The 14,064-nt window shown below is 32.8% G+C and overlaps 1 protein-coding gene across 1 annotated transcript in view; it reads left to right on the forward strand.

Annotated features, from left to right (window-relative positions):
* Positions 1–10,640, forward strand: part of LOC129227227 (WD repeat and FYVE domain-containing protein 3-like) — a 228,147-nt gene extending 217,507 nt beyond the window's left edge. The window contains exons 65-68 of the mRNA XM_054861735.1: positions 3,030–3,458; positions 4,839–4,950; positions 8,242–8,439; positions 10,048–10,640. Of these exons, the coding sequence (XP_054717710.1) occupies positions 3,030–3,458; positions 4,839–4,950; positions 8,242–8,439; positions 10,048–10,156 (848 nt within the window). The 3' untranslated portion in view covers positions 10,157–10,640. The remainder of the gene's footprint in view (positions 1–3,029; positions 3,459–4,838; positions 4,951–8,241; positions 8,440–10,047) is intronic.
* Positions 10,641–14,064: the final 3,424 nt, after the last annotated feature.

The raw sequence follows: 14,064 nt of genomic DNA on the forward strand, positions 1-14,064 counted from the left end.
ATCTTATCATAATTTCGTTCGGGAAAATGTTCTTAAAACTAGAATAGAAAAGGAACAAAATCAAATTTTCGAAAAATGGCTTTGAGGTGCACACTCCCATGCTACAAACTAATTCTCTGGCCAAATTTCATGAAACTCGGCCGAACGGTCTAGGCGCTATGCGCGTCAGAGATCCTGACAGGCAGATATCCAGATAGAGAGACTTTCAGCTTTATTATTAGTAAGGATAATGTATTTGGGGTCATTTTTTTTTTCGTGCCTGTGGTGTACTAACTACTGTGTCTTATCTTGAGGACCAAAGAGACTTTATTTATCTTGAAAAGCATGTTTTTGAGCTTAACTCATTTTTAAAAAAATACAGCAGCAGTAGTAATTGTGTAGCAATATATGTTTCCTGAAATAAGTCTCGGGTAAATCAGTTTTGCAAAGGGAAATACAGTGAAATACTTTTTAACATGAATACACTTTGCATGAAAAATCGGTTAATATAACATTATATAGCATTATACTGTGCAATTTAATGCAAATCTTTCATCCCAAAAATCTTTTAACACAAAGAAATATATTAGCCCTCTCATATTCCTGTTTAACGTTTTTCACTGAAGTTGATTAACAAGACAGTCGTATTGCATTCGGGGATGGTCCCTGTCTGCTTTCCAGTCAGTTACTCCCGTGAATCAAATATCCACTTGAAACTTTCCTCAGATCATTGTTTGCAGTCCCCCCCTTCCCCCCTTAAGCTATTTCACTCATTTTTTAAATCTATTGTAGTCGTAATTTTTTATATAATTGTTTGGTTAGTCCAAGCTTTTGACTCTTCTTACTTATTTGTTATGAAATACTCCGAAATAACAAAATGCATTTTATGTTTTTAACTTTTCATTTTTTACTCCTGTTATCTTGGAGGACATTTAATTTTGTTCTCTCAAACACCACTCTCCTCAAATACACACATATCACTTTCAAGACATTGTTCAAAAATTTGATAAGTTAGAAAAGCATCTTTTTAAATTGACTGTACCAACTAAATATGCAACTCATCTGATAAAATTGTTTAACATCAATAGAGTACAAAATTTTCTGTACTTTTCCTTTGCAAAAATGTATTTGCAATGTAAATTCTTAGGGGTTTTTTTTTTTTTTTTTTTTTGCCTATATTTGTTGAAATGAAGTAAGGTAATGAAGTAATTGGAAAGGAAAAAGAATATGCTTTTAAAATGCCACAAAATAGATTTAAAAAAAAAACTGCAAAATGGACCGAAAATTAAAATTAAATCCCATTTAATACCAAGCATAACTAGAGAAATCTAAACTTTTTTTTTGAAACATGTTGAAACAAAATGTTACTGTTGTAAAATACATGAAAAGCTGAAAATGTAAATATTGTGCTTTAAAGTGAATGGAACAAGACAATGGTTGCATGAAGCTATACTATTCACAGAAATCCACATCAGAAGATATTTTAATGAATTTAATGAATCCCTTGGGTTATACTATATTGTTTTCCTAAACAATCCCGTTATGTGCTCCACTGAATAGTTTTTTTTTTTTTTTTTTTTTTTTTTTATGTCCTGTCTCCATCAACAAGTAGTTTACTCAAGCTTTAAACGCAAGAATATTGTTCTTGCATGTATGCGAGATTGTGGTCAAGCCTTGTTTCTATCCATAATTTCTATCTCTAAACTGTCCTTTACTTTTTTGTCTGAGCATGAGTAATTCTTTCAAAAAAAAGGGGGGGGGGCATGGGCGGATTTATGGGGGGTCAGAGGGGGGCAATGCCCCCCAGTTTTGGGTAGACTTTATGTAGCAACAACACATCTTCCAAAAATTTAAAAAAAAAAATCATTATTTTTTCGTTTTTGAATAGTTCAGAAGAGCATGGGTGGATTTATAGGGGAGGGGACAAAGGGGACAATGCCCCCCAATTTTGCGAGGAGTTTATATAGTAACAACTTATCTTCCAAAATCTTATAACAAAAAAATATCATGATTTTTTTCTTTTTTGAATAGGAAATTTTCAGAGACTGGAAAGTGCAAATTATTGATAGGTTCTAAAATCCCTGAAAAGAATTGGCGCAGTAAAGCCTACAAGGGCTCTTGTGCCAAAACCCCAATCTAACCAACCAAACCTTGAAAATTATTAGACAAGTCTTTGAAACTCCTAAGCAAAGAGTGCTTCAATTTTATTTCTTATCAAGTGTATAAATTAAGAATTGTTCAAATGGGTAGTATGTTACTCTCTTGATACCTAATCTCTTAATCGTGCACCATTTCTTTAAAGTATTAACTTGCATCACGAAGCACTTTTAAAGCATAATACTGAAAATATATATATATATATATATTTGCCTATTATTTCCAATTAACCCTTATAAGACTTCAAAATGCAGAATTTTATGTCCATTTTAGACAATTTCCTCCGGGGGAGTAACCCCCGTGCCCCCCTAAAACTAGAGATATTCCATATCCCACTTAAAAGGGAGCACTGCGTCACTCTCTTAATACCAGCCCCCTCTCTTTTAAGGTCAATTTAAAAAGGACAGCATGATTACACACAGTAATGAAAACGACACATAAAAAAGTAAAGAATGGCCTTACGCATCACAGAAAACAGGCAAAAACATCGGAGGGGGAGGGCAATTAAAAATCTTGTTCAAAAAAAAAAAAAATCCTGCCCCCCCCAGGAACTCAGTCCTAAATCCGCCTATGGGGGGGGGGGGTAAATATTTGAAAAAGACATTAAGAGAACTTCATAATATATGCTGAAATAATTTAACAAAAATAGAACAAGGCAATGAAGTTAGGAAAATTTTAATGTACAATGTAGTTTTTTACAATGTGTCAGGTGTGATGTGTCTTTGAATCTCCATTTCTTGCACAATCAGTTTGTACAATCTTGCATATTAATGTGTTTAGCATATGCATTTTGCTTAATTGCTATGCTTAATTGCTATGATCTGCCATAATTACTTTGCTTTGTTGTGCTATGAAAATTTTATAAACTGAATTTTTTTCTCACTCAGGTGAAGATACTGATCAGTATGATGATGAAAAAGAAACAAATAAAGTTGAAAGCCCTGTGAAGGCTAAAGATATTCCAAAAGACAGTCTAATTCCAAGTCAGATACAACATTCCAAAACTGTAGTGGGCTTTCACAGCAAAGAAACAACAGAAACGGGTGACAAAAGTAAAAGCAAGAAGCTGGTGCATTCTGAAAACTTTGAATTGCCCCTCGACCAGCATGGTAATTTTCAGCGCTGTAGTACTGTGGGCCCTGAAGTTTCCGTTCAGGCAGAGGAACTGTCCGAGACCACCAGCAAAATGAGGTTGAGCAAGTCGGATACATCTCTTACGGATTCCTTTGTCATGGTTTCTGAAAGTGAAGTCCTGGAGAGTGACAGAGGACTGGATGGCTCAGTTATACGACTGAAGAAGAAGAAAAAGATTCTGAAAGATGGTAAATTGAACCTGTAAAATCTCATTCAAAATAAGAATTTCTTCTTTATTCAAATAATCATTTGCTAAATTCAGTAAAACCCCTCCTAAGGGACTCCCCTCTTATGCGGACAATTTTAAATTCCCCCGATTCCAAGGCAAATAACATTATTAAACCCGTCCTGAGGACACCCCTCTATTACGGACAAAAAAATTTGTCTTGTTAGTGTCCACATTAGAAGGTTTTTACTGTATTTTGTTATTTTTGTTTGTTTTTAAGTATACATTTATAACTTCAGTAGTCCTAACTATAATCATAATTAATTCAATAATCTTAAACATCTTACTTGTAAAACCGTTTGCTGAATGTATAAAATTACACCAGGCTTTCTTTGATGCCTGCAAAATTAGACATTTCTGTTACTTGTATTTAAATATTATTGGAGAATTGTCTTTTTAATCTCTCTAATTCTTTATCTAGAGGCTAGAAAGATATCATGTTTTGGTTCTTTCTACCTTAAGTTAGGTCAATGTTCTCTGCTGTCTTCTTTAGGCTTTTCGTTTGATATTCATTTGTGCTTTTGTAGATGTTCTAACATTATTTTGAATCTGCTGTTCTTCTGCTTATTCTGGGTAAAATAATGAACTTTGATTTTATAAAGCCTGCTTCTTAAATGTGTCCCGATTTTAGCTGATGAATGTAAGAGGTGGAACTAAAAATCAGTGGAGAGTATCCAACTTTTTTTCATTACAAACTTTTCTTACAGGAACTTTACTATTTGCCACCTTTCTCCCAAATATTTATCTTAAAAATGCCTGTGCTTAACCTAACTAACTTAACTAAGCTTTGCCTAAGCTTAAACTTGATGTCCAGAAGGACCATTACATCGCTGCATTGTTTTCTTTTTTTTTAATCTTATGTAAGCTGATTGGCATCAAGAAATTATTAACGGTAGTTACAATGCAGGTCTGAGATTACTACCTTAAGAATAATTGAATTTTGTATTGTTCTTTACTTTTATCATGTATTTGGTTTGAATAATGTTTCTTCGATTCTTTTTTGTTTTAAATTATCATAAATTCCCTTTAAACATTTTTTTCTTTCCTGAAGAAATACTTTTTGCACCCTCTTAAAAGATTTATTTTATACTCATAATTGAAAGTTGAATTCTATTTTTCAAGTCTTGTATTTATTTTGCATGCATGTGTTACTACTAAAACTAAATATAATAAGAACTAAATGAATGCCTTTGCACTAAATAGTAAAAATGTAAAAATAAAACAATGTTAAACTGCAAAATTTTCAAAAAAAAAAAAAAAAAACAAATCAGACTAGCGTTTTTGAATTTACTTATTAATAAATATTTTTCTATGCTAAAAAAATCAATTTTGCTATTTTCAGGATTTAAATGGCATTGCCAGTTGGTGTTCCGCAGCAAGCTTACTATGCACACAGCTTTTGATCGTTCAGATAACACTGAGCCAGCTGCTGTAACTGCTTTAGCAGTGTCAAGGTATGTTTTCCTTCCTTTGAAGCATTAGCTTGAAATTGAAATCTGTGTAGAAAATGGTGTGAGAAAGAACAATTTTTATATAAAGAGAAGCTTTTATTTTTAAGTTGTTCTATCTAATAATATTCTTAAATACCAGATTCGACCCGCTCTGACTTGTTTACTTTTAACAATTTGTAGGCATAGATCGAGATTGCTTTGCATGTGTTTATTCATTGCAATATAAGAATGGAAACATTTTCTTGTATTAAAAGTTTTCAGAAAATTAACTATAGTAGTTTTAGCTCTGGTAATGCACTCAGGAACATTGAAAATAGCGCCCCAAGAAGGAAACATTGGATTGAAGTGAAATTTGATAAACAGAACAATATAGGTGAGAGATACACTTGACCCCCAAATCTAAACAATTAAGCAAATACAGGCAAAGAAATGAGATAAATACAGTGCTACTTCAATAGCGTGCGTTCAACCCGTTTTTGCTGCAATACAAGCCACAACACAGTCTGGCATTGAGCTAATTAAACGTCTCACGTTGTCTTGTGGCAGATGGACCCACAAATTTTGAACAGCCACTTCTGAATCTTGTACAGAGTAGCACAGCGGCATCTGGCATTTCAGCTGATCCCATACATGCTCTATAGGAGACAAGTCGGGGGTATCGGGCTGGCTATGGAAGAGTCTCAAAGGGACCTAAGAAGTATTGAGCAACTCGATCTGTATGCAACCAAGCATTATCTTGCTGGGAAATTGTCGTTGGGAGACCATTTAGGAACAGTCCTACATGTGGTTGCAGAATTTCATAAAAATAATGCTGACCCATTAAGGTTCCACGTACCACAACTAGAGTGGAGGGGCTATCATAGACTAGGGCCCCCCGGACAATTATACCCGCAGTGCGGGAAGTGTGTCGTGCAATAGAATGGATGGAATGGTACCTTTCTCCAGGGCGCCTCCACACCTGTGCGCGGTTATCATCTGACCCCAAAACGAACCGGGATTCATCACTGAACACCACCTTTTGCCAGTCAATGACCTCCTACATCCCTCTGGCTTCGGACCATTGTAGAAGGAGTTGCTTATGTTTTGTTGTGAAAAGGAGTACACCAAAAGGACACTTGGACTGCAGATTCACTTCCGCTAGACGTCTAGAAATGGTTCGGGGAACAACTGCTACCCCTACGTCTACTTGTATGGTGAAACGAGTCACTATGGGATCCAAGAGCGCTTGCCGGATAATCCTTTGATCCTCTCTCCTCCTCGTCGCTCCAATCCAGGTTTTTCACCTGTAAGTACCATTTCGTGTCCACTGTGTCAAACAATTTCTAACAGAACACTCCGGACAATCCACCTGGGCAACCTGGGCAGCAACACGGCTTGTACCAGCCCGCAATTTCATGCGGATACTCAAACCTCTCTCAAACTCGCTTAACTGTGAGAAACATTTTCTAACTCGCCTACCTGGCATCCTTCACTCATTAAGGTTCTCCAACAATCGGGATGCAATCGCAGCATTTATAAATCTTAAATTGTGCACTGGTTTATATAGCACTTTTTTCCCGATTGCACCGATACTTGTTAGATAAAAATGCTACATTATGTTTCTCACTTTTTACTATTCAATCTGCATTATATTAAGCTTATATCAGTACTTTCCTACATCGTGTTTCTCACCGATTCCTAATCGGAAATTTATCGGATGTTATCTTGTTCTCTTTTCGTCCGCACGTGTGAAGGTCATCGAAGGGGAGAGGCACGAGTGTGACGCTGAAGAAGGAGTGACTTATCTCGTTATTGCTGACTCGAGCCAATTACATTAGACACATGTAGTGGGCGTTGGCATCTGGTCTTACGCGGCTTTAGTGAATGATATGGTAATTGGGAAGATAAAAGAATCTGGTCTTCGTCTCTTCGCCACTTGCACTCCGCGATCTAATTCACGATGTTTGGGTAGTCGAAAGACTTCTCTCTTTTTCCCTCACAATGGGATTGTGTTAGTAGATAGTTTTACAGAGTTAGTCTATTGAATAATAGGGGAAATGATTATTACTTGTGATATTTATTTTATCCCGGCAACTCATATTAATAGTTAAATAGTTTTATAAAGCTTTTTACTTCGGATTCAGTTGGTCATCGTAGAAATATTTATTTAAAGTGATTGTGTCTTTTATTTTAAGTGTTGATAGCAAATAAAGCTATTTCTTCTTTAAAAAAAAAAGTTTTGAGTCATTTATTATACTCTGCTAATTTACGAATTTATTAGAGATGGGTTTCATCCCATCATCAATACTGTGAGTAAACGGTCATGAGCATTGACTCCAAACTTGGATCATTTGCATATCAGATGCCACTCTTTTTATAATCAAAGTTTTTCGCAATTGTACCTTTTTCCTTTCTTGGGGCACTATTTTTAATGTTCCTGAGTGTACATAGTTAAGGATAAGGCAAATAGAATTGGAGCTGTTGCAGCTTAAGTGACAAGATTAAAAAAAATAAAAAAGAGTGGTTTTTAATAATTCTGAAACATGGTGTATGAACCTTTTATTACAAGTGTATGCCTGAGAACATTGGATTTGGTAAATAATAAAATAAAATGAAACAAACTAAAGGGGGGAATGAGTTAACAGAGCCAAGCACTGCCAACACAGGTGTTTTTTACACATTTCCGTTACTACTATGTTTTTAAAAGAGAACTAGCTGAAGTAAAGTTATTCTTAAGTACCTAATGAGAATGTTACAAATCTCTCAAGGTTTGATTATATGACAACAAAAGTGCTCTATTGCAAAAGTTGTTCCCAATCGCATAAAATGAAAAAGTTGCCTTTTCATCATTGAGGTCCCAACAGATTGGATTTTTACTGACATTCATTATAGCAAGATGTCTCTTTAAGGTACAATATAGTGTGCTGGGTTTCAATCTTGTTATGTAAAAGCACTCATTTTCTTAAACTGAATTTTTCATGAAAAGGATATTGGTGGTTTTGCAAGCTGAAAACAGAACCGTAAGTTGAAAAATTTGCAGCAAAAAAATATTTTGTGTAGCTTAAATTTTTGTAATTGCAACGGACTCGTAGAAAAATAGTGCTTTTACAGTATTCAGATTTCTGTGCTAGCAATTTCAAAGTCGCTATCTTAAATATTCCTATGCTTCAGGACATGTTCTCTTTTTCAATAAATTGTATTTATTTATTGATTTTCAATATTGATAATTTACTTGTGAACTTTTCCCAGTCATTACTGGCTTTTGAGTTTAATTTGTATTTAAAGCACCCTAACTGATACCTTTTTACACCACAGAGACCATAAATCTGTATATGTCGGTGATGCCCGAGGTAGAGTGTTCAGTTGGAGTGTCACAGATAAACCAGGAAGAGCTATTGCTGACCACTGGGTCCGCGATGAAGGTGGAGATAACTGTACTTCATGTGGAGTGAAGTTCTCATTTGCTGAAAGGCGACATCACTGCAGGAACTGTGGGCAACTTTTCTGCTCTAGGTATAAGATATTTAGTCTGAATGAATTTATTGTAATTTTTTTTAATGATAGTCTCTACATTGTGAACATCTGTGCACCATTTGTTTGTTTATCCATATGCAGTTGACCCTATTTCAACAATTATTATAACAAATGCAACTTATTTCCTCACTGTACTATAACCCAGAAACTGGATATCAAATTCACTTCTTTTCAAATACTATTCAAAATTCTAATCCCAGTAATACAATGGTTTTGCTGTGTTATACTTTGATGGTACTTTGGCCTTCGCAACACTGCCGGAAGATCAGAAGCGGATTTTCCAGTGCTTCCTCCTAGAGAGGCAGCTATTTGATGATCCGCTCCAATGGGCAACTCCCATTTATCAAGACTGATTTCCCACTTTTTACAACTTTGGCACATTTTGATAATCATTCATCACCTCTTTCTTGAACTTTAACTTTTTTTTTTTTGTTCTTTGATCGGCATTTGTTCATTATTATAAGTTTTAATTTTTTTACATTTAAAATGAGACCAGGTAAAAGAGGACACTCTAAACTTAAGACAAGTTCAATAAGTTCACTGTTGAGACAAGTACCATCTCATTAAAAATATCCAAAGGAAGCCATTTTTTCAGGTCTCACCCCCTAATATTGCGGTCTGCAACTAGGACTCACGTACTGCATGCAGTTCAGTAAAACCATGCTTGTGGCTGTGAAAATTAACTGCAATATAATCACATAAGAAACAAACTTAAGAGATAACTTAAAGGATAACTTAAGAGGTTATCCTGCACATATAAAATGCACTGCAAATCGCATGAATGTACTGTTTGACTGAAATTGAGGCATCAAAACACTGCTGCGGATGAAAAAAAAAGGACAAATCCACATGTGAAGCAGTGAGAAGCAAAGAGATGTAAGTGCTAAAATTTAAAAAATGAGGTAACCAGTACAAATAAGAGAACCTGTTCTCAGCATCAAGGCAAGGGATGGTACTAGTATATGTAATAAGTCATCTATACAGCATTATTTAGGAAAAAAAATCGATGAAAGCCTATCTAGGATCTGAATTTCAAATATGTTTTATTCAAAACTTTAAAAAGCACACTTATATCCCTTTGCTTCTCACTACCTCATATGTATCTGGCATCTTGACAATTTTTGGGTCTGTTCATTGCTGTGAGCAATTATTTTCAGAGATTCAGATGATGATTCCAGAGATGGATTTTTTAGATCCATTTATAAAAACAAATCAAGAAGTATGTTTAGTGACAAAAGCTGTTCAACTTCAACATTGCTTGAAGTTGACTTTTGATTTCTCACAACTTTGTTCCCTCTACTCAATACTAAAAATCTTAACATATTGTATCATTTTCTTTTCTTAGTCATTTAGTTTGCATTCTTTTGTCAAAGAAGCTATATAACCTCTCTGAAATTAGGTTTTTATACTCGTATATTCAGTTTATTTTTCTTACGCATGAATAATGTTAATATGTAATGGTCGTATTTTAACATTCAAAAGCAAATTGTCTTAGAGTTTAGTTTTTGTTTCAGTGGTTTTTTATTGAGTTTTCAAATGCATTTTTGTAAATAGTTGAACCACCTAATGAATTCTGAACCTTTGCAGGTGTAGTCGGTTTGAATCGGAGATTAACAGACTTCGGATACTGAAACCTGTCCGTGTTTGCCAAGGGTGTTACAATCTGCTGAAAACCCAAGAAAGTTCAGTATCTTAGAACTATCCTTAGCAGTTATAGTGAATAAAAGAAATATTTTATTTCATAGTATATTTTTTTTATTTTCATCTGGCTTACTGAAAGTTGGATTGTGCTTCTCTACTGTCATATCCTGTGAAAATATAAATACAGTTTTATGTGGTACTTTTATCACCATTGCAACAATTTCTCGACTAGTGGCCTGACTGTCACAATGTGGTGTTAAATGTTTTGATCTTGGTTTTTTTGTAATGTCAGATTGTAAAAGGATGAGATTAGCATTATGAACTATTAACCGTTTATCATTAAGCTTGATTTTTATCACTTGTTTTTCAGTTAAGTTTAGAGTAATAGTTTATAATTTACGAGGAGAATCTAAACAAACTAGGGACTGTAGAAGTTTTACTAAAATATGAGTAATTTTAATACCAATGAATAAAATATTTATACTCATTGAACAGACCTTAAATTCAGTCATAAATGTTGCTTCAAAGATCTCACTAAAATAAAATAGCCATGATGCTTTCATACAATAAAAAAGGACGGCGGTGGAGGAAGGGTAACTTTAGTTTCAGAGGGCACTTACTTAACATTGTAAACATTTGTTACATTGAACTATGTTATAATTAATTTAATTTAATTTAATTTATCAAAAGTTTAATTTTTCTTTTCATTTTTTTTTTTTTTTTTTTTTTTTTTGTACATCACATATTTACTTTTCGAAAAGTCATACGTATGTTTCTTTGCAAAAGCATTATTATCTCAAGGCAACTGGTATATGTGTGCATAAAAAGGTAAAGAGGATTTGTCCAATTAAAAGATAGAGACATCCTTTTTAAATAAAAATTATCTTTTTAAATTGCTTCAACAAAATAATTTTCAAAAACTGACTGTGCTGGTTTAAATTAGGCAACAATATATTCATTCATACATCTTTTCCTCGAAATGTGAAGATTTTGGGCTAACAAAATTAGGAAAAAAAATCAAATGTGATGATACTTCTGCCGGCAACGAGTTTATTTTTCCATCAAATATGAAAATCTTATTGCAAAATAGTATCATCTTTCTTCATCAGAGACAGCAAAAGGCAAATATTTGGTACTCAAATTGTTGATTAAAAGAAAAATAATAACACCTAGCTCTTTAAGTGAAACAAAAAATGTGCAAATTAAATTAAGAAATTTTTTGCGGTGCATCTTTTCTCGAGAATATAAACTCCTAAAAATATATACGTTACACAAAAGGAAAAATGAAAATACTTTTTCCCTTCACCTATATTTTTACTATCTGTTATTGACTTTAAAACTGTATTTTGCATTTAAAAGAACATTTTTTTTTTTAAACCTTCATGTAACTTACCTTTTTTTTTTTCTGCTGTGAAACAACTTTCAAGATTAAAGTTAGAGATTTTACTTTGCTATTAAAGACTGTAGTATAACTGAATTCTTCTGGTGTTTTTTTTTTCTAAATACTTAAAGTGGTAGCATAATAATAATTTAAAGTATGTATAATATCGTCTTTAAATTAGTTACACATTTACAAAGTGTCTGATTTTTGCAAAAAGGACAAGGAAGTCCCTCTTTTACCTGAGGGAAAGAGAAACCAGGCTGGGGTTTTCTAGAAAAAAGACTTAGAGAGAACACTAATATATGTTTGATCATTATTTATCAGTAAATGTTCTCTCGGGTAACCATGCCCAATACAGTATAACCTCAATTTAACGATTTTCAATGGACTGGAAAAAGTTATTGTTAAATCAAGGATATCGTTAAATTGAAGAGCATAGACAAGCAATACAGTCATTTCCAGACCAGTGAAATGTATCATTAAATTGAGGAAATCGGGTATCGTTAAATGGAAGTTATACTGTATTATCTACTTTTCCTTAATCTGTTTGATTAAATTTTCATCAACAAACTCTTATATAATGTGGCTCTGTTAATATGTGCCATTACTTAGACAATATTTACCTCATTTTAGACGGTCTGAAGGATAATTGACAGTTGAGTTGAATTATTTTTGTAGTAGTTTTGCAAAAATTATTTCAACTCAAACATGCGCCAATAACACGTCCCTTTTTCACTGAACTCCCCAAAAAGAGCTAAATATTGTTAAGATCAAACCTGAACTTACCTGTGCCACACTATGTTATCCTTTAAGTTATTTCAAAATACATTACGGTAAGCAACCTCTGATGAAGCAGTCCTTACATTTTTATACAATTGTAAATGTGTCTTGAAAGATTTTTTTTTTTTTTGTAAGTAATCCTTTATATGCAGCATTACTTACATAGTTCAATTAATGCTTTAATAACGAACACTATTAAAAGATTATTTGTCGAAAATTTTTAGCATGATCATTCAAAGTTCAACTCGTATTCTTTAACTGCTGTAAAGGTTTCATTCAGGATATCAAAACTCTGTTCCTATCAAATTTTAGGGTTTAATCATTATTTAACATCAAAACTAGTGTTTGTCAATCATTTTTATTATTTTTCTTCAAGCTAAAACTGTAAACTGTTGTTCTTTAGTTAAGGGCATTAAGTGTTGTATCTTTTTATGTATTTAAATTATTAATTTCAAATGAAATGAATTTCTGTATTATAATGTAAAAAAATTATAAATGAACTTCTTCATCATAAATAATGAAAATGTAATAAAATTTGTGTGCACTATTTTCTGAAAAAAAAAAATCTTAAAATAATATTTAAAAATAAATGGAATCAGTATCTATAGTACAGGCAATGCTTCTCAATGTCTATGTAATATTTATATCTTATGTGTAAAGTAAATTATTTAATATATATTTTTTATTGATTCCTTTTATATGTCTATCAAGATTTTAAAATATGTTGGTAAAAATGTGATAGCTTTTAATTTTGATTGTAAAAAAAATCTTTTTTAGTTTCTCAATGCAAAAACTAGACTTTTACAATCAAAATTTTATAGATTTTGTCATAGGACAGAACTGTGTATATCTTCATCACCGTCATTGTTTTCTAGCTTATACTGCTTAGTGTACAATTGTTCATATAACATAATCATGTGTACACATTGTGTAATGAGTTGAAGCAAATGTTTAAAAAAGCTGTAAATTGTAAATATGACTAAATATGTTGTAGTATATTATTTAAAAAATGATTTCTTCAAATAAAAATAATCAATGAAATTCTGTGTCCATGCTTATATTCTAAACAAACTTAATTAATTTAGCTTATAATTTATGAAAAGACATGATTTTCTCAAAAATAATTTTAAAATGCATAAAAAATTTTTGCTACTTGAACATATTTAAATGTGTTCGAAAATTATTTTCAATTATTTCACATCAAACAACGGAGTGGCCTTTTCGTTTTGATGATGAGTCATATGAATAGGACAGAAATGCTATTACATCTCTGAATTCCAGTTAAGTTCTGAGCTCAGATGCTCCTTTACATGGTCTATGTAGTGTGCATATTATCAAACCCATTTTTACATGGTTTTGCTAATGTGCACACTATATGGAAAAAGGTTGTTACTGACAAGGGTTATTACATTACAGAGACTGGAAAGTAACATTTTTTAAACAAATTTTTTAACATGATTTTATTTTTGATAAATAAGGGGTCATTCACAATAATGTCTCGCTTTGAAGAGAAGCATGAAGTTGTGACATGGAGCAGGGAAGGGGTAACAAGAAATGTGCCATCACTCATTTTTTTAAATAAGAATATGCTCATGAAAAACAGCATGACATGCAATAAGGGGAGGGGTAAGGTGGACTATGACACACGAAGGAGGGGTGTCAAATGCGTTGAAAGCAGGGTGATATCATTTATGTAAACCTAATGTAAATATCCTTGTAATTAACAACATAATGAAATAAGCACGACAGAGGATGATTATTAAAAAGGTATCAAAGTTGTAGATAAAATTTGAAGTTATGAA

The sequence above is a fragment of the Uloborus diversus genome, chromosome 8, assembly GCF_026930045.1.
Source record: "Uloborus diversus isolate 005 chromosome 8, Udiv.v.3.1, whole genome shotgun sequence".
Lineage (NCBI taxonomy): Eukaryota > Metazoa > Arthropoda > Arachnida > Araneae > Uloboridae > Uloborus > Uloborus diversus.